Raw genomic sequence first — 22,914 nt, 5'->3', positions numbered from 1 at the left:
CGCGAAATTGGTGTTAAGTAGTACAAGGTTAACGCTATGTTCCTGTTTGTGATGAGAATTCTGTACACATAAAACGTAGCTTTCTTACTGGCACAAACGCATACATAAAGATTGCTTTGTTTGTGTTTCGAAATGAACAAAACTTATACTGACGGTTAACATACGTCGAACGTTATCTGCAATCCAAACACAAACAAAACTTATACCGACGTTTGGATGTAGATTTAGAATGGAGGCTTGTTCGAACACACATTTGCCACTCCCATCTAGTTTCCACAAAATCCAAACATCGCCTTTAGGTCATTCTCAATGAAAATAGACAGTTTCCAATAATACCACATTAATGGATGAAACTATATCTTTAATGCACCGGATTGGATGAAATCAGATGAAATGAAGCTCTCAAACCTTCAATATGTTTCGTAGTCTTCCTCCTCATAAATAACTTGCCATGTCAGCTGATGTGACACATCATTTAATGAAAATTAAACCCCCGCTAAGAATGGTCTTAGTGCATTCCACTGCCAAGCCCCAAAAGTATACGCTCGTTAATTGACCTTTGGATATTATTCTATTTCCCATCATGATCAAATGAGAGCAACTTATGCCAAAGGTACTAAACTGTCATCAGAACCCATTATGAACAAATTATGCGCTACCTCTAATATTTAATTTTCTATTACATGAAGAGCATTTTCTTATGTGCATATGTCGCCTAACGGCCTGAAAACTAAATAGTTGCCGTGCTATGATTCTTTGGTGTGTATATGTTCGTTATTTTCCTCTCTCTTTAATCGATTCCCGCTCTATTTCCCGCCTCCTCCTCTCACGAGACGTCATTTCTCCTATGTGCATCTGTTAGTTATCTTCTTTTCTCCTTGATCCTTTCTTGTTTCATTTTCCAAACCCTCCTCTCAAAAAGGCGTACCATATGTTGTCACACTAGCCACCATAGTTGCCTTTTTCACTTGCTCCTGCCAAGCATTGTCACGCTATCCCTACACCACTTATACCCGGTAGCACACACCGTATGTTTCTACCTCCTCCCATGATCATTCTATGCAACCCCTTTAAGCTCGTTAACATAGAAAACTTTGGCCGCAAACAAATCCTCCATTAATCTGTCATAGAGTTGAATTTCAGATCAAACGAAAAATCCTCGTTTAACTTTTTAGTAATACAAGAGGTGATTTTTTTCTTGATATAGATTCATTGAATATCTTAATAAGTATTCGCCAAAAAAAAAACAAGTACGGTGCAAAGAAAAGTCAGCTGCCCCAGCGGTCAAAGCTACGTGTCCCACGACACAAACTCGGACTCGACTACGACCAGAGCCAAAGGGGATTCGTAGCGGCCACGGTGATCGGGGCAGGTGGTGGCTTTCCGAGTCGGTTCGGTGACTTCGGTCCCCAACTCTTCGGCTGCCAATAAAGCCCCAACCCCCAGCGGGGACAACCCCCAAGAGGCCACCCCACGCACCGAAGCAGCTGCTGCAGGGCTTGCCGCCGCCGCCACATCCGCAAGCGCAGTCCGCGTCCATGGCGAAGGGCAAGTTCAAGCACAAGCCCACGGGGGAGCGCACCTTCTCCTCCCCCGAGGAGATCGGTACGTACGCTACGCAATGCGCCTCGTCGCCGTTTCGTCTGCAAATCGGTTCGGCCGCAGCGTAGGGTTTAGCGGCCCTTCTGCGCGGTTCTGTTTCTTGATCGCGCGATCGGTCGCGGCGGGCGTGGAGAGCGGGCTTTTGTTGCTTCTTGTCAAGTCGCGGTGAAAGCTACCGGTTAGCTTCAAAAGGTTGCGTTTTTTTGGGAAGGGGAGCTCAGATCGGGTGATTGGGGGTACTGGAGCGGTTTCCCCCCGTATACTCTGTTTCCGTTTGATCCGGCATAGCCTGCCCAGGCTGCCCTTGCGGTGGCTTGCATCCTTCTGTTACTTTTGTGCAATGTGATGCCTTTTTTATTGCGGGGAGGAGACGAGGAATTGTGACTGGGATCATGAACCAGGTGTTGCTGTTCAATTAGAGGTTTTACCAACTTTTAGTCTGGTGCTGATTGTTCCGTTCAGGTCCCGTGTGCCGTGCATGCTCAACTAGCAGAATCTCGTCTTGCTCAAACCTTGTCAAGTAATTTGTGTATTGTCATGGGATGTGCTCGTGCTTCTTCTGGAAAATTATTCCTGTCTGATTCAACCAGTAGATATAAATGTCAGCACTTTGCCGATTTCCAAATTAAGAAACTGCTGAACAGTATGCTATTGATTTCCAAATTAAGAAACTGCTGAATGTTTGTTGTGGACAGATATATTGCTATGGAACATTTGATATGCTTAATAAACGAAGTATAAGCTTGGTGCATGCAACATTTGCTATGCTTCATTTGATATTTGATCCTGCTGTGAGTTGAGCTTTTATTTTTACAAATTTTCATATCTTTCATGTGAAATTGAATGCAGCGGCTGGTAGTTCATCAGACCGTCCAAGAACCTTTAAGAAGGTTTGCACCTGCCCTTTCTTCTCAACATTACTGCACTAATGTTCCATTGAGCAATTGCTGCCTCTGTTTCTCTTATTCTCACTTCAACTCTGAACATGCCAATAAGCTTTAGCAATTGCTGCCTCTGTTTCTCTTATTCTCACTTCTACTCTGAACATGCCAATAAAATTTAATTCTCATTTAGCAATTGACTTGCTTAATTTGTACAACCCACTTGTGTTCAAAACCGTGTACCTGTCCATTGCTGACTAAAAGCGATGTGCATGGCTAACATTTTTTTGAATCAAAGCACATGAATATTGTGATTATCTCATGCTCGCTTTGGTGTCTGACTTTTATTTGTAATCAAATTGTAGCAAGCTGAAAAGGATGTCTATGATAGAAGGGGAGAACCAGAAGAGGAAGAAGAATCTGAAGATTTTGCAAAACCCGTGAGACATTGGAACTCTTCCTGAAAACATACATTCAGCTTGCTTGTTTACATTGTTCGATGCAATAAACTGTTTTTTTAATATAATCAGAAACACAAGGGTACAGAAGGTCTTATCGAGATTGAGAATCCAAACCTGGTGAAACCAAAGAATATAAAAGCCAAGGACATCGATGTAAGTGGGATACTTTACGCTTGTTCACTGCTTATATGGTCAAATATCTGTCCATGGACGATGGTGATGGTAGGCTTGTAATCTTGTGTATATGCTTTAGGAAGAAAATTCATTCATGTCTTAAGTGAAGATAGGTTGCTATACAAACATGTTTTGAATAATTAATAAGAGTTTCAATAAGTGTTATGGCACTGCACTTACATGGTGAAGTTATGCTAGAATTATTGTGCTCCCTTGTACTTACTGAACCTGCTAGTGGCATTCTAAATGTTGTTATCCTGATCAGAGGAAGGATTCATGTTCTTTTCCCTTCATATGTTATGATAGTTTGCTGTAACAGTTTCCTGTTCTTTAAATTGTTTAATCATTTTGTATCCTTGTGCTAAGCTAACTCTTTTGCACTGGCGCAGATTGGTAAGACAACTGATATCTCCAGGCGTGAAAGGTTAATATCATATGTTATTATTGTAGGCGCATGCTATGTTTTCTTTGTTTCCATACTGATGATTTTGTTAATATCATGTTTGTAAATCATGAAAGAATATTTATATCAAAGCTTCTTTTGGATTTTTTTTGTAAACGAAGTAAAAGGAATGTTAATGTTGAATCAGAAAATTGTAAATTATTTGCTGATAGCACTGATACCAACAGCTTTTGACTGTGCACAGCCGCAATTTTAGAGCCTCAGGAGGTTGTTGTGTTCATTATGCCTGTAATGTATTTTCATTGGTCTTACGAGTCTCCTTGCTGCAGAGAGGAGCTTGAAAAACAGAAATCTCATGAGCGTTATATGAAGCTTCAGGAGCAAGGAAAAACAGAACAGGCTAGGAAAGATTTAGGTGAAACATTGCCTCTATCCCTTATTTTGTTTTGTACTTAGATCTTGTACCAGTAGACTCAGATCATAATTCTTTTATTCATGTTAATGCACCACGAAAAAATTACTGTTAAAAGTAATAACCTGCTGTTATCTCATTTGGGCAAGTATGTAGCTTTAGGTGATGAACTTGATTCAATTACTACCATGTTGTACTAATTGCCGCGGCCTGGGCTTTTCTAATACTTTCTGTCCATATGCAAACACAGACCGCCTTGCTTTGATTCGGCAACAAAGAGCAGAAGCTGCAAAGAAGCGTGAAGAGGAAAAAGCTGGTATGTCTCTTGTTACTTTCGCCTGTTAGGAACAAGCCTGTTGGCCACATTAGGAAATTATTAGAAAATTCAGGTCTAGATGTTTGTCCTCGGCAGCTTTCGATGAAAACTCCACTTTATCATCTCCATGTGTCTTTGCCACGTTCTTCTGTTAAGCTGTCACCAACTTTCTTTCATACTGCATGAATTTAATTCAGTGTAAACCTACATTGCTATATCAGCAAGCTCACACTATTCATTGTTCTTGCATGATTTATTGGAGTCCTAACCTGTACTGTCTCGTTTGGTTGATTGCTCCACGGCGTTGCTGACACTTGCTAATGTTGGCACTTGGCAGCCAAAGAAGAGAGGAAGGCTGAAGCGCGCAGGTGACCTGCCAAAGTATATATGGACAGTATACGGTTTTATGGGAGCTGTGGTAGCTGAATGACAGCAGTAGTTTCCGTGCTTCAGATGTCGCTTGAAGTCCCTTTTACTGCACTTATTTACGATTTTGCGTAGTATTGCGTTTGTATGTTGGTGGTGCTGGCCAATGACCACGGATTGTCAACTTTGACGGTGGCATAGTAATGGCAACTTTTCCGAACAATGTTTCATACTGTTTCCTATGTTGGATCATATGGTCATGTTCTGCTATAATCAGTGTATTTATCAAAGCAAATCGATTCTAATTATTCTTCCCCCAACCCTAGCTTGTTTTGTGACATGGCTTTGCTTGGGTTGCTTCGGAGAGTTTGGACCGGCTGAGTTGCAAATACTCCCTTCGTTTTGCAACAGCTGTTCGTTTCATGGGCTTTTCACTTTCACGGCAATGAGACTTTTGTCAGAGCTCACACTCAGTAATTCTTTAGCTTTTGTATTCTGGACATGGATTCATGGGCAGGCCATGTATTGTTTGATGTACTGAAACTAAATCAAAATGCAAGATTCATCTAAAAATTGTAGGATTTTCACTTGATCTACCAATGACAAGCTAAACGTTTTAAAATTGCCAATTTATTAGACATGTCATTTCGTTACTCCCCAATAAAATTGCCAATTTATTAGCAGCGACCAAAAAAACATACAGGAGTAGGAGGAAAACAAAAATGACGCAAACCGACTCCGCTGGGGATCGAACCCAGAATCTCTGGTTCCGTAGACCAGCGCCTTATCCATTGGGCCACGGAGTCCCTGTGTTCGGAGCAGATAATTACATTTATAAATCGGTTTCTAAACACAAGCAGGTTCCTCGATGTCGAACAGACTGGCCGTCACCTGGCGAACATCGTTTCTGAGTCCTACGACAGTACTGTTTCACTACTTGGGGGGTGGGGGCTCCCATTCAAAGCGAAATGAACAGTGCACCAATCTCCACCAAAGCCGAGGTCCAGACTCCGCGCCCCCCCCCCCCCGCCGCGGCGCCCGGGTCATCTGGCCTGCCTGGCACTGACACGGCCTGTCGGCTTGACATTCTCCAGCGCGCACTGCTCCTCAGCTCCTCAGGAGCAGAGATCTGCACACTGCACTGCACTGAACAAGACCTTTCGTACATGAACACTGAACGGATGCTACAGTGACGCCGTTGCTAATGCTGTTGGTGGGCAAGATCAAGTATCATCAGTGTTGTCGCCAACTAGTGGGTCTCTTCAGATCATCGCACGGCATCAGAATTCAGTAGGAACCAACCGACCAACCAACTGCATGCACCGGCCAAATGCTCTTGCCCTCGCCACAAGCAACGCCGTGCCGGAAATGCCAGGCCAAGACGAAGACGGATATGACCGGACAGTGGCCGGGATCCAAAAGGCCGCCCTCGTCTAGACCGCAAACCGGCTGCTTCACTTTGCAAGCAAGCGATGAAGGAATATCTGTTGCCCCTGAAGAGAAATGGTACTAACGCTACTGACGTCAGATGCAAATCCGTGGATCAATTCCACACGCGGTTTAGTTATTGAATTTGATGCTGACTAGAGATCACTCTGACAGTGAAGCGTTTGCCTTTTGAATCGTCTCGCTCGCCCATGAGTCATGATCGCATCGATATCATCGTTACTCTGGCTCGCGCAAGATTTTCCCCAGGTGGTTGATCTGCACCGCGTTGCTTTTCGCTCACTTTTCTGTTAAACAATTCGTCTCGCCACTCCCATTCCCTCCCTTCCAACCAAATTCGCTCATTCTTTCCTCTGACGAGTGCTCCTTTTTATACTTTTCTAGGACAGTGAGCTGAGTTGCCTTGTTTTTCCAAACAACTCAGATCGCAAGTTCATCACAGTTCACAAGAAGTCATGAGCGCAAGGAATTCGAGGATCGAGGGGGCGCACACAGAGAAATAGTTTCTGAATAGTTTTGCAAGAACTCTGCTTGAGACATCTCCACTCAACTGTACAAGCAACGGCGTGGTGAAATCACCGTCATCCCCGACACCAGCGTTGCAACTACCGTCTCAAGAACAACAGCTACAACAGAACTAACCCCAAAAAAAAAAAGAAACAAGTGCTGCAAAAGGTAAGCAAGAATCTAAAACAGCTAGCTCTCTCTGGTGGATTGATCGACCGGCCGCCTGCTCTGCAGCGGCGACAGCGCGTGGCCAACGGCGCAGGGGTGCCAACGGCCGGAGTCGAAGTTCTTGGCGTAGCTGTCGGCGTCGTACTTGAAGGTGGCGGCGGCGGCGGGCGCCCTGCAGGCGTTGCTGCAGATGCTCTTGCTCTCGCGCACCAGCCGCCGGAGCAGGCCCCTCCACGCACGCCGGCCGCCTCGGCCGGCGGCGTCGTCCCCGCCCCCGCCGCGGGCGAGCAGCTGGAAGCGCGCGGGGCTACGGCGAACCCCCTGCGGCAGCCACGCGGGGGACGCCATGCAGCCGGAGAAGTACGAGGACTGGGCCGTCGCCGTGGACGGCTCGCTGTCCATGTCCAGGGCCATGGCTGGTGCCTGCCGTGGAAGAAGAGAGGGCAGAGGGGGAGGGAGGTGCGGCTCCGGAGTCCGGCAGGTGTGTGTCTGCGTGTGCGCGAGTGTGAGAGAGGTCGAGGTGGTTCGCTGGTCACTATATATCGAGCTGCGTGGCTGACCAGCTGACTGTGCATGCCCGTACTATACCAGCTAATTACTGTGAGTTCCCAAACTTAGGATCTAATGCTATTCTAGTAAAGTAGGAGTACTGCCAATCGCCCAGGCACAAAGAAAGGCCGTTTCGTTTCGCAAAAAATAAAGCTCGTTTTGAGTTTTGTCATCGTCAGTGTATGTTCTGAAGCAAATCTCATCAATACTTTGAAATTGTGAAAAAAGGAATTCCCCTATAATGGAATAAAGGGGAAATGGGGAGTTCAATCTATAGGAGTTGCTCTTAGCCACTGATAGCGAAGTAGTATGGGCACTTGGCTAGTCAGCTATATATGCAACGAAGAGAGAGGAAGCTGTCGCGATTCATCAGTAGAGAAAAAAGAATGGTCGATGGAGCAGACCGTTCGATGGTAATAGTAGGATGGCTCACGGTTGTTGGCTGTGTACATATGACAAAAGAATCGGTCATTTCAAGGAAAGCACGTTCCTAAATAAAAACTTAAAAACACAACGATGACCCAAGCAAGTCCACACAGTTTGACAACTACGCACAACCTAAAATGTTCTTTTAGTAGTAGTAAGCAGATATGACTCTTTGGGATCCTGAGACACGAGTAGGAGTGCCAGTAGACTCGACAGTGAATGTCAAGCCAAAATGCTTAGTGCTGACGTATATACATGGTGCAAGCATCAAGCTGTTTTGGGGCTCATTATTCCTAATCCAGCTGATAACCTTATTGATTTCTATTTATCAAAGAAGAGAAGGGGAGCGGTATTATCTTTATCCTGTATCCTTGCTGGAAAGCTGTTGATCGCCCATCATTAGCAGCAATGATCGCACGAGTTTAAATGCATAGTTAGTGAGAGGACCACCACAATAATGGCGGTGCTGCCCAGGAAAAGGATCATTGCTAGCTGCGGAGTGCGTGTGGAGACCCCACTGTACGTACACTTGCCGCTAAAACATGGACTGGTAGTGGCAGGTCGAAGGCTCGCAGCAGGTACTACATAAACACCAGTACACCAGCTATAGTACATTCAAAGGTGTACAACCACTCCAATTTGCGCCTACAGAGGCCTCGTCAAACAAGGAATATATTTTCCACGATTAAAGACCAAAAAAAAACAAGGAACATGTACTGGACTGGCCTATCAACTATCGTACCTCGAACTAGCTAGTTCACTGATCATTGTGTTTACAAATCAAACTTGCAAGCAGATAAACTTGGCATTATCTTTTGGAAACCAATATGTACTCCATATATATGTTCCAAAATAAGTGTATTTTTAGCTTTGACCTTGGTCAAATTTATAAGTAAGTATCAATTTATCATGAAATATATTTTCTTACTTCAGTTTGTTGTCATGAGTGTTGATGTTTTTTTATAAATCCAGTCAATTTTAAGATAGTCCCACTTAGGAGAGTATTTATTTTAAGAAGGCGGAAGTACAAGTGAACGTTGTCATGCATGGACACAAAATTGGATGAGAGATGACTGTTAGAGCATCTCCAAGAGTGCCAAAAAAATACAATAGAGTTCAAAAAACTAGTTTTAGGACCGTACCAAAAACTATTGGAAGTAAATTGAAAATAGACCTTTCTCCAACAGTTATCCAAAATTGATTTCCAAACTGAAAAGAAGGTGGCAATCTGGAATGGACCGGACCGTCATGAACAATTTGAGCCGAGGGCGGCTCCGAACCGCGCTCTGCTGCCATGGTTGGGCTGTTTTTGGGCCGGCCTGGCATTAGAGAGGAAAGAAAGGCCTCACACGGTCAAGCAGCCCAGCTTGTTGTTCTCGTCTCCTCGTCGGCGGTCGGTCGGTGGTGGAGCGATGTGGGGCGTCAAGCTCAAGCGTGAGTCGTCGTGGACTTGTGGGCGCTAGCCATCATCTATCTACCTCATGCTCTAGGCTAGCCGGAGCAGACGCCGCGGTGGCCGGCACAGCTCGCCTTGTCTCGAGGAGCTGTAGCGAGTAGCGACCACGATCCACGGGCCACGAGTGGATGGATACTCGAATGACGGCGGTAAGTTGAAAATGTTTTCCCCCCTCGAAACGCCGAGTACGTAGTGTCTCTGGATTTGTAGAGATAGATTTCGTTTAACCACAATCCAAACAAAAAAAGAAGGTTGTTAAGATTTTTTCGAAGAGATAGAGTGGCGCCACGCTTCAAAAGCGCACGGAATCCGCGGGATCGCCGCTACATCCCTCCCACGGCGACGCGTGACGGCGCAGCCGCCGCCATGTCGGGCCCTCCCTCCAATACTCCTCCTCCATCTACTACTACTACTACTACCCCACCACCCCCGTCGCCTCCTCCTCCAAGTACTCCCGAGCCGTCTTCCTCGTCCGCTCGAACCCCGTCGCTTGCATCTGCTGATCCGGACCTGCCGCCACAGCTGGCACCGGTTCTGCCGCCGCCGCCGGCTTCGTCGCTGCCGCCACTGCCGGTTGCTCCGCCGGCCTTTTCTCCTCCGCCACCAGCGACTCCTGCGGCTGCCCCACCGGCACCTTTGCCGCCGGTGCTTCCGCCTGATCCTCCGGCTGCTTCTTCGCCACCCCCGCAGTGGCCGGTCGCGCCACCGGCCCCGCCGTTGCCCTCGCCTCCCCTGCAGTCGCCGGCGACTCCATCTGCTCCGCTGGCACCTTCGCCACAGCCACTGACGCCCGCGGCGCCAACTGATCCGCCGCCATCGTCGCCTCCTACGCTGCCACCGCCGGCGCCATCTGCTCCACCCCCGCAGGCGACGCCCGCTGCTCCGCCGGCGCCGTCTCCTCCCCCGCAATCACCGGTGACACCTGCTGCTCCGCCGCCGTCTTTTACGTCCCCTTTGCCACCTGTGCCGCCAGCTGCTCCGCCGGCGTCTCCTCCAACGCAGCAACCACCGGCGACACCAGCTGCTCCGCCGGCGTCTCCTCCAACGCCGCAACCACCAGCGACGCCAGCTGCACCGCCGGTTTCTCCTCCTATACCGCAGCCGCCCATAACTTCTCCGCCTGCACCGGTGTCGCCCACGCCGTCAGCGCCGGTCCCATCTCCAGCGGGTTCCCCGCCGGTGATGCCACCGCCGTTGCCCGCGCCATCAACACCGACGCCATCGCCGCCAGCGATCCCCTCGCCATCGACGCCCACGCCGTCGCCGCCAGCGATCCCCGCGCCATCGACGCCGTTGCCCCCTGCGACGCCTGCGCCCACGCCGTCACCTACGCCATCGCCTCCGATGCCTCCTTCACCATCAGCACCCACGCCGGCACCTACGCCATCGCCTCCGATGCCGCCTTCACCATCAGCACCCACGCCGTCGGCCCCAATGCCGCCTTCACCATCAGCGCCCACGCCGTCGCCCCCAATGCCGCCTGCACCATCAGTACCCACGCCATCACCCCCGGCGACGCCTGCACCAACGCCCACGCCGTCGCCTCCAGTGACGCCCGCACCACTAACGCCGGTGCCACCGTCCCCAGCGGTGCCAGCACCGGGAACGCCGTCCGCGCCTCCTCCAGTGGCGCCGGCACCACCAACGCCCACCCCGCCGTCTCCATTAACGCCAGCGCCACCACTGCCTTCGCCGCCTGCCCCCGTGACGCCAGAACCACCGGTGCCGTCTCCGCCTTCCCCGGCGACGCCCGAACCACAACCACCAACGCCCTCCCCGCCAACTCCATCAACGCCAGCGCCACCATTACCTTCGCCGCCTTCCCCGGCGACGCCCGAGCCGCCAAGGTCGTCTCCACCTTCTCCAGTGGCGCCACGGCCACCAAGGCGGCGCCCGCCTCCTCCAGGTGTCCCGGCCCCAGTCATACCACCATCCCCGAGAAGGACGCCAGAGCCACCGCCCACGACGCCATCTCCTCCACCTGGGCCAGATCCTCCAGGGGCGCCCAGACAGCCGCCCTCGCCGCCTCCCGTACCACCACCTCACAATGGTCGCCCTGCTCCTCCTGGCGTAACCCCGTCGCCCCCAACTGACGGCGGCCCTCCCTCGCCGTCTTCCCCGCCGTCGCTCACACCTCCGGCGCCTCCACCACCGTCGTCGTCGTCGCCATTGTCATCGCCGTCGCCATCAGCTACGAACGCGACCGTGATCGGCGTCTCCGTGGCCGTCGCGACGGTGGTCGTGCTCGGCCTCATAGCCGGGCTCATCTACTGCTGCTCGAAGAAGCGCCGCCAACGCCGGCACGGCGGCTACGGCTCCTCTTCTCCGCCGGGTACGTATCGATACACCCATACGCTTTACACGCACTGCCTTGGCCGGTGCAAGCGCACCACCGCCACTGTCTAGTTACGCTGCTCCGGCGTAGCCACGAGTGCGCAAAGCCTCACGACACGAAAACGCAAGTCGCCGGCCGGGCCCCGCGGTTTATTTGGACGCGTCGCGCCGCGCACTCGCGCGCGTGCGCCGGTGACGTCAGGGGAGCAGATATAGCTGCTGCTGGTGACGATGGCGACACGTACGCACCATGGAGGCATCGACCGGGCGGCGAGTTTGAACGGCCGGTTTGACGCTACTATGCTATGTGCTTTGCTTCGTATACTGGCAACTTGCCGCGTAAAAGTTGGTTGTTTTGATGAACTTGTGGACGGAAGTGGCAAGGGCTCTCCAAGTGTACAATCTGGAGTTCTCTGTGTTGCTGGTTGCTTGCTTTATGTGGTGCATACTTGCATACTGCTTTTCTTGTTACATTTCTTCTGCTAGATTTTTTAGATCAGATCGTCGGCACAAATCATAACCGGCGTTGGCAAGAAAAAAAGTCAAAATTCCACGTGTTTGTGTTTTGGAAAACACTCCCATTGTCAACGATTTTTCTTTCTGACGATGCTGTTCTTGCGTCCTCAGGTAATGTCTACGGTCCCCGGCTGCCGGTGACGTCGTCGCACCAGCAATCGCAGGCGAAGGTGTCGTCAGCGCCATTACAGTCCCCGCCGCAAATGTACTCGCAGCAGATGTTCCCGTCGTGGCAAACCATCAGCGGCGGCCTCTCCGGCCCTTTGCGCCCGCCGCCTCCTCCGCCGCCGGTCACTGGCGGCACGGTGTCGTACGCGGACCTGGCCGCGGCGACGGGCGGGTTCTCGGACGCGAACCTGCTCGGCCAAGGCGGGTTCGGGCACGTGTACCGCGGCACGCTGGAGGGCGCCGGGGAGGTGGCCATCAAGCGGCTGCGGCCCGGGAGCGGGCAGGGAGACCGCGAGTTCCGCGCCGAGGTGGAGATCATCAGCCGCGTGCACCACCGCCACCTCGTGTCCCTCGTCGGCTACTGCATCCATGGCGACCAGCGCCTGCTCGTCTACGAGTACGTGCCCAACAAGACGCTCGAGCTCCACCTGCACGGTACGTGGTTGAGAGTGTCACATGGCCATCGTGCCTAGCTCTCGTTGGGTTCTTCTCACATGATCACGCATGGTTTCATCAGGGGGTAATCGCCCGGCACTGGATTGGCAGCACAGGTGGAGGATCGCACTTGGATCGGCGAAAGGATTGGCCTACCTGCACGAGGACTGTAAGTTCATGCGTGCCTCCTGCATGAATATGATTGTCTGCTCGTTCTAGCCCTCTGCTAGTCTGAATATTTTTGTGAGATCAGTTTGGTTGTGTTGATGGGACGATGCCTGCCCTTGGTTGTCAGGTGACCCTAAGATCATTCACCGTGATATCAAGGCGGCCAATATACTTCTGGATTACAATTTCGAGCCCAAGGTAAGTGAGATTTCAGCATATATCACTCTGAATGCTTATGCTTGCATTTATCTGAAACCGTGAGAATTTTGTCGTGCAGGTTTCAGACTTCGGGTTAGCCAAGATCCAGCCCGCAGACGACACGCACGTCTCCACCCGCGTGATGGGAACCTTCGGGTAAATGGATTACTGCTCCAAACCTTCACATTCACAGTTAACGCAAGTGCAAGAAATTTACGAGTGGAGTAGAGCGCATTGGTACTGATAACATGGACTCGTTCTTCGTCAGGTACTTGGCGCCCGAGTATGCTACCACCGGCAAAGTAACCGATCGGTCTGACGTCTACTCCTACGGTGTCGTGCTTCTGGAACTCATCACCGGGAGGAGGCCTGTCCTGTCGTCCGAGCCCTACAATGACGAGACCTTGGTTTCTTGGGTGAGTGATCTGAATTAGCAAACAGTGCTTGATTGTTCTTGTGTAGAGGTGCCTGAATTCTGGTGATCAATATTTCCGTACAGTCAAGGCCTAGGCTAACGAAAGCTCTGGAAGAGGACATCTTGGACGGGCTGGTCGACCCAAGCATGGGCGCCAACTACGACGCCGTCGACATGCAGCGGCTCATCGCCTGCGCCGCCGCCGCGGTGCGGCACACGGCGCGTTCCCGTCCGCGGATGAGCCAGGTGACCCATCACTTGCAAAAGCCAATTCTTGTGGCTGCAGATTTTGGCAGAATGCTAACAGTGCGCGCGTGCTGTTTTCCTTTTATGAACGAGCAGATCGTGCGGTACCTGGAGGGCCAGCTGTCGGTGGAGGCCCTGAACGCCGGCGTGGCGCCGGGGCAGAGCGAGGTGATGGAGGACCACGCCGGCGAGCAGCTGCGGCGGATGAGGCGGCTGGCGTTCGTGCCGGGGACGAGCACCAGGGGGTTCATGACCGAGAACAACATCAGCAGCAGCTACGTGAGCGAGCCGACGAGCGAGTACGGACTGAACCCGTCGTCCAGCTCCAGCGACGACGCCGACGCGAGCGAGGTGTCGAGCGTGCACAGAGCGGCGAGCCGGCCGCCGACCACCGCCACCACCGGATCCAGCGCCACTGGCACGGGGATGGAAGGACAGAGCTCCGGCGAGATCGGCGGCGCCGAGGGGATGAGCCGGCGCATGCGGCCGGGACGCGGCGGCGCGTGACGGAAGTTGTGTTTTTTTTTATTCTCGGGTACACACGCAGAGTTGCAGACAAAAGGTAGTTCTAGAATTTTGTAGCCTCTTCGTACCATTTTGGTCCTTGGGTTTGCTAGTGAAACTTTTAGTAAAAGGAAACGTTCAAGTGTAGAGTTGCATTAGTTTTTTAGTAACTTTTCTTCAATTGAAAACAGGATAGCAGATGAAAAGGGCGTAGTCGAATGATTCCTCTCAATCTTTCACGATCCCCATTAGCTGTATGGAACCTTCTTGTTAATTCCATCTGCTCTCAGCTTCGGTGTACTTACGTGTGTTCTTCCAAGAGACGTGTTGCGCGCCAGGTGGATGGCTAGCATCCGCTAGTGCCACATTAGTATATGCCTTTTGATTGCTGTCGCTGCTATAGCGGGTGGATCCACTTATCTATCTCCAATCTCCATCCAGATACTCCATTAAATGATGAGCTTAAGTCACATGATCGATGAACCATATATTTGAATCCAATTTGAAATTTAAAAATATTTATAAATTTATCTAGATACCGAATATTCTCAAGTTCATAGAGTTTCATGACTTCCATCCAAAAAAAAAAAGTTTCATGACTCGGAAGCAGAACAGATCCAAAACCGACGATCTCTGCGCCCCCTCCCACTGTGGCTCACGGTGTGGCCGCCACCTCATCACACCTTCCCCATCTCCCCAGGTTTCCCAATTCCCCTTCCTCGCGTCGTTCCAGCGCCCACCACAAAACGCAACAACGCATCGCGGCGGCTCCCCCAGTCTCTCTGTTCAGCTCTCCCTCCTCTCCCCTCCCAATCCCCGCCCGCGAGATCGCCGCCCCAGGCCGGGGGGGCCCTAGATCCCGATGGCCTCGCGCCGCCGCACCCTGCTCAAGGTCATCATCCTCGGCGACAGCGGGTGAGCGCTTCGGATCTCCCCCCCCCCCCCCCCCCCCCCCCCATCCCGGCTTCGCCTCTGGTTCCCTGCTGACTCTGCTTTCCTGCGATCCAGGGTTGGGAAGACGTCCTTGATGAACCAGTATCCTGCGATTCGGATAAATTCTTGACAGGCTGACTGAATTTCTGTGATTTTTTCTCCTTCTCGCTGGTTATTGTTGTTGGTTAGTTCTTTTGTTTTCTTTAAGCCGTGATGTAATTCAGATACGTGAACAAGAAGTTTAGCAACCAGTACAAGGCCACGATTGGCGCGGATTTCCTCACCAAGGAGGTGCAGTTCGAGGACAGGCTCTTCACTTTGCAAGTAAGATTGGTTCCCCTGGCCTTGCTCTATGTTGTGCTCTGCGGGTAGTTGGGCTTATTTATGTGAACTTTAAGTACCGATTATTAGCTTCGTAATTAGTTTACGAACTGATCACCTCTGATCTTATAAAAGCATAGCAGAGGATGCTTGCCGCTAAACACTTGAATGCTTGCATGTTAGACCATAGCCTTAATGTTTGTGCAACTGATTCAGTCTGGACTATATCTTGTTTTGTTTTGGTGGTTTGGTTAAACTTGAAGTATCTGGTGCTATGCCTAGGTTCCGGTCACAAAAATAGCTGGTCTCACCATTTTATTGTTTGTTTGATTTTGTTTATTGGGATTTGGGAATTGGGAACCTACCATGCAATGAAGTATTCTGCTCGAAAATATGCCTCCTAAATTTTCCATGAGAAAAACAATGGCAGTAAAATATGTACTCGTTTCAAGAACTTCTAGGCTTCTACATTGTTTAATTCTTTACTAGTGAATCAGATGCTGCTGCTTATATTGGTGTGATGTTCGTTTGGAGTCAGCTTAGGGCATTTGGCCGCTGTATCGTTAATCCTTCCTTATACTTTCCCTTTGTTCTTGCTCGTTGCTTAATTGACAAACATTTATGTGTTCAGATCATTCCCAAACTTTCTAGGTATCCTAACTGTGTAACAATTCAAAGTAGTTTCTTATGTTTTGGCTGCTTCTTGATAAAGCACCGTTTTGAGCATCTCCAGTGAGCACATAAGAAAACTATGTAGATTTAAATTGAACTCGTGTGAAGAGATAAAAATATTTTATATGTCGTCGTTTATCTGTTGATTTATGGTGCTTAACAACATGTCTTTGTAGATATGGGACACAGCTGGTCAGGAAAGGTTTCAGAGTCTTGGTGTTGCATTCTACCGGGGAGCAGATTGTTGTGTCCTAGTCTATGATGTTAATTCTATGAAGTCATTTGATAATCTCAACAACTGGCGTGAAGAGTTTCTAATTCAGGTGAAGTATTTTCAGTGATTTATCAGTTCTTACGGGTCTTGTTATTTCTGTCTAACTCTGTAGGTTTAACTTTCCAGGCTAGCCCATCAGATCCAGATAACTTCCCTTTTGTTCTTCTGGGCAACAAGGTTGATGTAGATGGTGGCAACAGCCGTGTGGTAATTACCACGATACATTTTGCTCTTTTAATAAATTCTTCCCTTGAATTAGATTGGGCTGATTATAAATGTGAACTGCTTACACTTTAGGTCTCCGAGAAAAAGGCAAAGGCATGGTGCGCTTCTAAGGGGAACATCCCATACTTTGAGACATCTGCCAAGGATGGAACGAATGTTGAAGATGCTTTCCAGTGTATCGTAAAGAACGCTCTGAAGAATGAACCAGAGGAAGAACTGTAAGCACACTGCAATTCTCCTCGCTTTGACATTAACAGTTACTGTTTTTATGTGAAATGAATCATCCAAGTACTAGAAAGGGAGTGCCACAATAAAAGTAAAACTTATGAAATATCAGTAGTTCTGCCTATTGGTCTTTGGTCAAGTGATTATCTACATCAAACCATCAAAACAACCATTCACTTTTGCTAATCCTTTTTTGTGGGGTATATTTGCATAGTTTCATAATGGCATCATTCACTACAAAGAAGATTAGTAACATTTGAATGAAGTAGCTCATGTTTGTCTTTGTTCCAGTGATTATCTATTTCAAATCATTAATGACCTTTGATTTCCTAAGCACCTGACTTGTTTCTGTTTCCATGTGCCGATCCTTTTTGTGGGGTATGTTTGCATAGTTTCAGGTCTAGCTTCACTCCATTTTTCACATCTGCTTCTATTTCTTTCTGGGCCTCCCTTTTTGATCTTATTCTTTTGTTTTTGAAGGTATGTGCCTGATACCGTGGATGTGGTGGGTGGCAACCGGGCCCAGAGATCATCTGGTTGCTGTTAAAGCATGACGCATCATGGGGTGCTGTGATCATCGGCTTTGCAGTAACCAAACATACCTTTGACATTGCTGGGTCTCCATGGTTCTCAATTTCATTTGTTACATTTCCAGTCTCCTGCTATGTACTCAAGGGCATCCTGCCCCCATGCTGTCAGATTCGTGGACATTGTGCAGTTTCATCAGTAGCGTCATATCTTGTGAATACAATTCGGCGAAATAAGAGAAGTGTAAACTAAAGTTCATCCGTTATGGTCTTGTGTGTGACTGTGAATTCTGTCTATCTCAGAATCGCCTTCAGCTTCAATTTGAGTTGCACCTGTGCTGGCTAGAAAAGTTTCCCAGATACCTTTTGGAAAGCGACATTCAGTTTGTCTGAATGAACCCAATTGTTAGACGCTTCTGCAAATTCAGTTGCCATCATGTGAATTTCGTAGGGAGCAAATAGGCAGCCGAAATCCAAAACCCTCCACCAAAGTCACTTTGCCGATGACCTGGCGATCGTCCTGTGCGAGAGAGATTTCGCCGATGTCGACTCGTTCTCATCTGCTTGTCCGTTTGCACAGTTCAGAGAAGTGCACGTTGAAGGTGAGGAAGCTTCGGTCTTCAGGGAACGGAAGAAAAGGTGCGGTGTCCGTCCGCGGCCGTCCGGCGCCGTCCGCACAACGAAGAGGAAGCGGGGCCGGCCGGCCGGCCGGCCAGTCAGGGAGCAGAGCACTCATGAGATGAGAACACGGCACGAAATGAACGTGACGGACGCGGCCCGCACACGGCTGTCGACAGAGGAAGCCTTCGCCTTACCGTTGCGTGGTGTCGAGCTAAAACCATTGCCCCCACGTTTTCCCTTCGCGCAATCACGCGCGCAAATTCCCCGCTACGTTACACCACCGTCCCTGTCCGGCTGTCCCCGGCGCCGGCATCGGCATCGGCATTATAAACCACGCGCCGCGCACGGCGATGGGGGAGTGTCTGCCAGCTTTGCACTTGGCAGTTGGCACGCAGTCTTGTCGCAGGGGGACTAGCTAAAGTGTGGGCAATGGCGATGGCACCGGCAACGCGAGCTCCTGGCGGCGCGGCCGCTGCTCGCTTGGTGTCTAAGAGCGCTTTCTCGGTGCCATCTCCTGTTCGGCTGCCACGCCGCGCAGGCGGGGGCAGGGCCGCGGTCCTCGGCGTCGCGGCGAGGAGCGGGCGGCGGGACGGGTGGCCGGGCGCCGACTCGAGCTCGTCCTCCTCCGGCTCCGGGGGCGGCCGGCTGGTGGACGCCGACATGGCGACGCTGCGGCGGCGCATCCGCGAGGCGCGGGCGGAGGCGGCGGCGGAGGATGGCATTGACGCCGAAGCCGACGCCGACGCCGGTGGTGGCCTCCTGCTCCCGGCAGAGTGGACGGAGCTGGAGCGGCGGCACCACGGGAGCTATGTGGCGGGCGTGTGCGGCGCGCTCGGCCTCCTCGAGGCGCTCCTCGTGAGAGCGAGGCCGGGGCTCGGGGCCGGCCTGCTGGCGATGCTACTGCTCGGCGTGCCGGCGTCGCTGTTCCTCGTGTGCGCGCAGCTGATCCAGGCCGTGGATTCCGTCTCGTCCGGATTACTGGCCGGCCGATGAGCGGGAACTGCTGCATTGGTGTATGGCCAGATGGCGAGCCGGCGAGCACGGTGGAACATTTCGGCCCAGAGATTCATAAGATTTCTTGATTCATTGCATGCATAAAACCGTTTTGTAACTTCATCGCTACAGTTTATAAATAGTGGCTATGTCCTTCTGTTAATACACACAAATTCTTCTGTTGATAAATAAAAAAAAGATTGTATGGCAAATTCTCCCGTCAATAAAAAGATGATATTGCAGTGATAGACAAGAACACCATATGAATCTTACAGAAGCACAAATTAATAGTCGATAATTTAAATTGATAGTTTGAGTGGTTCTTGAGTGACCCTAATCCTCAGTAACACCACCAGAAACAGAATCCAACATATTTCTTGTACTGCAAGCGCAACGGTACCTTACCTACATGAAAAATGAACAAACCGTTTGTATCCGCCTTAGTTTGATGAGCAGCAACCAACTCTCTTCATCGCGGACACATCATCCTTCACGTTTATTTTCTCCCCTTTGCCCGGGGCAGCCGCGCCTTCCTCCGGTGCCTCCACCGTCTTCTTGCTCACGATCTGGTATATCTGGGTCAGGACCTCCGAGAACGCGTTGTCCACGTTGGTGGCGTCAAGCGCAGACGTTTCCATGAAGTACATGGACTCAGCCTCCGCAAACTCTTTTGCGTCTTCAGTCGAGATAGTCACCAAGTGGCGGAGATCGGATTTGTTGCCAATCAGCATAACAACGATGCTTTGGTCTGTGTGGTCTCTGAGCTCCCTCAGCCAACGGCCCACATTGTCGAATGTAGCACGGCGGGTGACATCATAGACAAGTAGTGCTCCTACAGCTCCTCGGTAATAGGCACTTGTAATAGCACGGTACCTAAAATCACAAGCATAAAACAGTAAGAGAAGTAAGATATGTGAATATGAGAATTTCCTGTTCATGTTCCTGTGATGCCATTGCGATTGGGATCTAACATGTCAGTGTATCCCTAGGAGAGTGTAAACCTGCCTGAATTTGGAATCCACAAAAAAAATGTTGCTGTGGAGCTCTACAGAATCAGCTAGTTATGAGCTATAGCTATTCTAGATCCTTTCCTTTCAGCAACTAAGGTCAAATATAAATTCGAAAATTATGTCGATAGCTCCATCAAATGGTAAAACGAAAAAAAAAAGGGGGGGGGGGGGGGTAAACTCCCTGAATCTAGAACTGTTAAACCAAATTTCTGTTAGAGTGGATTCTTAGACTGATTTGCCCAAACAAAGTTCCGACCAGAAAACAATCATTCCTGATTTTGGTAGCCTCCTTTCAGCTGATTCTCCTATATAATCTCAATCAGATGATATGATGGTAAAATGATGAAAATTTGAAAAAAAAAAGACACTTCTACCACTTCCAACTTTTTTTGAATATGACCAACATTGTGATACTAGTCGTGCACAACATCACAGTGCCTGTATTGAGTTGATACGTACTGCAGATGCATCTGTGCACATCAACCTCTTCAAAATTCAAAAAAGTGAAATATGTACCTTCCAAAAGACATGCATCCACTCCAATACAAACTGAAAATTCAGTTAATCCTCTTTTTTTCTCTTTTTAGGCCAATGTTTGCTATTGTGCTCAAGAGCGAAAGGCCACGAGGATGTTTGCTTAACTATGAACAGTGTAACTGCATATTTGCTTATTGTATAGAAACAGAATGTCACAAGGAACAAGTTCATTTGTCAGCATCCCGTGTCTCAACATCTGAAGTTGAAGTAAGACAATTCTGACAAATACACAATTCTGGGGCACAAAATCCTCTGTAACTTTTCCTGCCTTGCAAACTCAATTAATAGTTAGTACTAACTACTGGTTAAATACACCAGTAAAAAACCCACTGGTTAAATACACTAATGCCGATTTCAGTTAGAATACTAATGAGTAATGACCTCATGCTCATCTAGTCGTCTAACCTTTCTGGTTCTTCCACAGTGAGCAGTTGGTATCAAAGTTGAACTGAGATCTCTCGGTAACATAGTTCAAACTATATAGCCCCTGCCCCCTGTTATGTCTGGGTCTTGGAAGAAGGCACAAATAGAATGGACCAAACACGAGGGAAGTGAAATTTGCCCGTGCAATTGCCAACAAGGCATGACAGTAACCGACATCTCAACCACCAAATATCGAAATGTGCCCATCCATCTAACTGGTAGAAACAACCAATGGACATCTGAACCACCCCCAACCCCAAGATCCCGCCTTTCACTAAATCTTGCCAAGCTGGGGGATTCCTCGATGATCTTACTTGTGGTAAATCATAACCTAAATGGCAATCTCCACCAGATCACCAATCGCGGGAAACCCATGTCGAAATAGCAGTACGAAATTTAGCTCCCAAAACAAGCAAGAAAGCTAGTAAACGAGCAACCGCGACCAAACAGTTAGGCAACTTCCCGAAATCAAGCGGAGGATGCTCCTGAGATCACATTTTGCCACCCCATTGGTGGAGCCCACGAGAAAGTAGAGAACAAATCTACACCAATGCACCGCGGATGCCTAAGCGAAGACGGTGAGCAGATCAAGGGATACCTCTCCTGGCCGGCGGTGTCCCAAATCTGGGCCTTGATGACCTTGCCGTCGACCTGGAGGCTGCGGGTGGCGAACTCGACGCCGATGGTGGACTTGGACTCGAGGCTGAACTCATTCTTGGTGAAGCGGGAGAGGAGGTTGGACTTGCCGACGCCGGAGTCGCCGATGAGCACCACCTTGAAGAGGTAGTCGTAGTCGTCCTCGGCCCGGTACCCGCCTCCGTTGGCAGCCATTGCTCCCCTCCGAGCAGAGGTCGGCTGCTGCTAGCGCGGGCGAGGTGGTGGGAGGTTTTGGGTCTGGATCTCGCTGGAGCCGGGTGGTGGTGCAGTGTCACTGGAATTGGGAGGGGCGGTGCCAGTGAGGAGGCAATCAAGTGGTTGAGCACTACTAGTATTGGGTTTGCCAGTTGCCAAAGGGTTGAAGACGGAAGAGTGGTTGGCCGTGTTTACTTTCGGTTGTTAACTCCCAACTATCGTACCATCAAACTGCAGAACCAGTAATCTTTAACCATCCAACTCTTAAAACCGTTCATATTCGACCATCAGCCAATTTTGATGGGTGATTTTGCTGACATGGACATCACATGGCAGTTCTCCTCTCTCTCTTTCCTTTCTCCACTCCCCCTCCTCTCTCTTTCTTCTCTCTTCTCCTCTGTCGGCAGCTGCCGGCCCCCGAGCCGACCGTCCTTGCGCAGGCCTCCACCACGCCAGCCTCCATCGGCCGCCCCCACGCCTCCATAACCTGCCCCTCCCCCACGCCGGCCTCCCCTGCACCCCGTCATCTTCAACCTCGAGCCCAGGCGGAGCTCGGCTGGCGGGGGCCTACGCGGCAGGCGACAACCCGAGCGGAGATCGGCCGGCAGTTGCCCACACGCCGTCGTCTTCAACCTCGAGCCACGCGCCGGGCCCTACCCCCACCTCGCTGGCCTCACGCTACGGTAGCGTCAGCGGCCGCGACCCGGCTCTACCAAGATTCGGCGCCCCCAACCTCGCGGCGCTACGGGTGCTCCGACGGCATGCGCTGTTGCGGGCCGACGGGACCGAGCTTGTTCGCCGTGGCGCAGCGGCCGTGTGGAGACAAGAGGCGCCGGCGAGGCGGTGGAGACGACAACGGCGAGCAGGGGTGAGGTGGAGCGAGCGCGAGCGGGGGTTAGAGTGTGGGGGCAGGAGCGCATGGGGGAGGAGCAAGGTCGCCACATTGAAGCCCGCAGTTGTCAGCACGCTCGGAGGGGCGTGACCTTCAGAGCTCATGGCCATCGGGGCGGGCAGAGAAGGAGCAAGGGAGCGAGTGGAGGCGAGGTGGAGACCCTCGGTCGGCCGAACATCGCCGTCCGCGCGGCGCCCTGGCGCGGGGTCAGGACGCACGCCGGGGTCAGGACGCAGGGGTGCGGGGCTAGGGAGGCGC

General features: G+C 50.6%; 6 protein-coding genes and 1 non-coding gene across 8 annotated transcripts; 4 read left to right on the top strand and 3 right to left on the bottom strand.

The window, feature by feature from the left end:
- The first annotated feature begins 1,473 nt into the window (after positions 1–1,473).
- Positions 1,474–4,928, top strand: LOC101784286 (28 kDa heat- and acid-stable phosphoprotein). The gene is made up of 8 exons (XM_004961443.3): positions 1,474–1,605; positions 2,452–2,492; positions 2,849–2,923; positions 3,014–3,097; positions 3,508–3,542; positions 3,851–3,936; positions 4,184–4,249; positions 4,587–4,928. The coding sequence occupies exons 1-8, from the start codon at positions 1,539–1,541 to the stop codon at positions 4,619–4,621; spliced, it is 489 nt and encodes a 162-aa protein (XP_004961500.1). The 5' UTR covers positions 1,474–1,538; the 3' UTR covers positions 4,622–4,928.
- Positions 4,929–5,348: 420 nt separating this feature from the next.
- Positions 5,349–5,421, bottom strand: TRNAR-ACG. The gene has a single exon. It is a non-coding gene; the product is annotated as a tRNA-Arg (tRNA).
- A 1,140-nt stretch (positions 5,422–6,561) lies between these two features.
- LOC101783876 lies at positions 6,562–7,333 on the bottom strand. The gene has a single exon (XM_004961442.3). The coding sequence runs from the start codon at positions 7,148–7,150 to the stop codon at positions 6,758–6,760; it is 393 nt and encodes a 130-aa protein (XP_004961499.1). The 5' UTR covers positions 7,151–7,333; the 3' UTR covers positions 6,562–6,757.
- Positions 7,334–8,168: 835 nt separating this feature from the next.
- Positions 8,169–14,441, top strand: LOC101761596 (proline-rich receptor-like protein kinase PERK2). Its single transcript, XM_012844481.2, has 9 exons — positions 8,169–8,230; positions 9,419–11,499; positions 12,129–12,620; positions 12,703–12,789; positions 12,916–12,986; positions 13,066–13,142; positions 13,255–13,402; positions 13,486–13,647; positions 13,744–14,441. The coding sequence occupies exons 1-9, from the start codon at positions 8,169–8,171 to the stop codon at positions 14,152–14,154; spliced, it is 3,591 nt and encodes a 1,196-aa protein (XP_012699935.2). The 3' UTR covers positions 14,155–14,441.
- Positions 14,442–14,861: 420 nt separating this feature from the next.
- LOC101783476 (ras-related protein Rab7) lies at positions 14,862–17,649 on the top strand. Of its 2 annotated transcripts, XM_022825605.1 has the most exons (8): positions 14,862–15,066; positions 15,160–15,186; positions 15,309–15,408; positions 16,254–16,400; positions 16,478–16,558; positions 16,649–16,794; positions 17,194–17,199; positions 17,282–17,649. In XM_022825605.1, exons 1-8 carry the CDS (start codon positions 15,014–15,016, stop codon positions 17,346–17,348), a joined length of 627 nt encoding a protein of 208 aa, XP_022681340.1. In that variant the 5' UTR covers positions 14,862–15,013; the 3' UTR covers positions 17,349–17,649. The 2 variants fall into 2 exon arrangements, with proteins under 2 accessions (XP_022681340.1, XP_004961498.1); XM_004961441.2 differs by lacking the exon at positions 17,194–17,199 and having other exon boundaries at positions 14,866–15,066.
- Positions 17,650–18,195: 546 nt separating this feature from the next.
- On the top strand, positions 18,196–19,154 carry LOC101782658. The gene has a single exon (XM_004961439.4). It carries the CDS (start codon positions 18,379–18,381, stop codon positions 18,940–18,942), a length of 564 nt encoding a protein of 187 aa, XP_004961496.1. The 5' UTR covers positions 18,196–18,378; the 3' UTR covers positions 18,943–19,154.
- LOC101783076 (ras-related protein RIC2) lies at positions 19,148–21,914 on the bottom strand. The gene is made up of 2 exons (XM_004961440.3): positions 21,511–21,914; positions 19,148–19,815 (listed from the first exon to the last, which is right to left on the bottom strand). Exons 1-2 carry the CDS (start codon positions 21,741–21,743, stop codon positions 19,383–19,385), a joined length of 666 nt encoding a protein of 221 aa, XP_004961497.1. The 5' UTR covers positions 21,744–21,914; the 3' UTR covers positions 19,148–19,382.
- Between the last annotated feature and the right edge of the window lie 1,000 nt (positions 21,915–22,914).

The sequence above is a fragment of the Setaria italica genome, chromosome III, assembly GCF_000263155.2.
Source record: "Setaria italica strain Yugu1 chromosome III, Setaria_italica_v2.0, whole genome shotgun sequence".
NCBI classification, from domain to species: domain Eukaryota; kingdom Viridiplantae; phylum Streptophyta; class Magnoliopsida; order Poales; family Poaceae; genus Setaria; species Setaria italica.
Note: the sequence above shows the minus strand (reverse complement) of the source record. Positions and strands in the feature narration are given on the sequence as shown.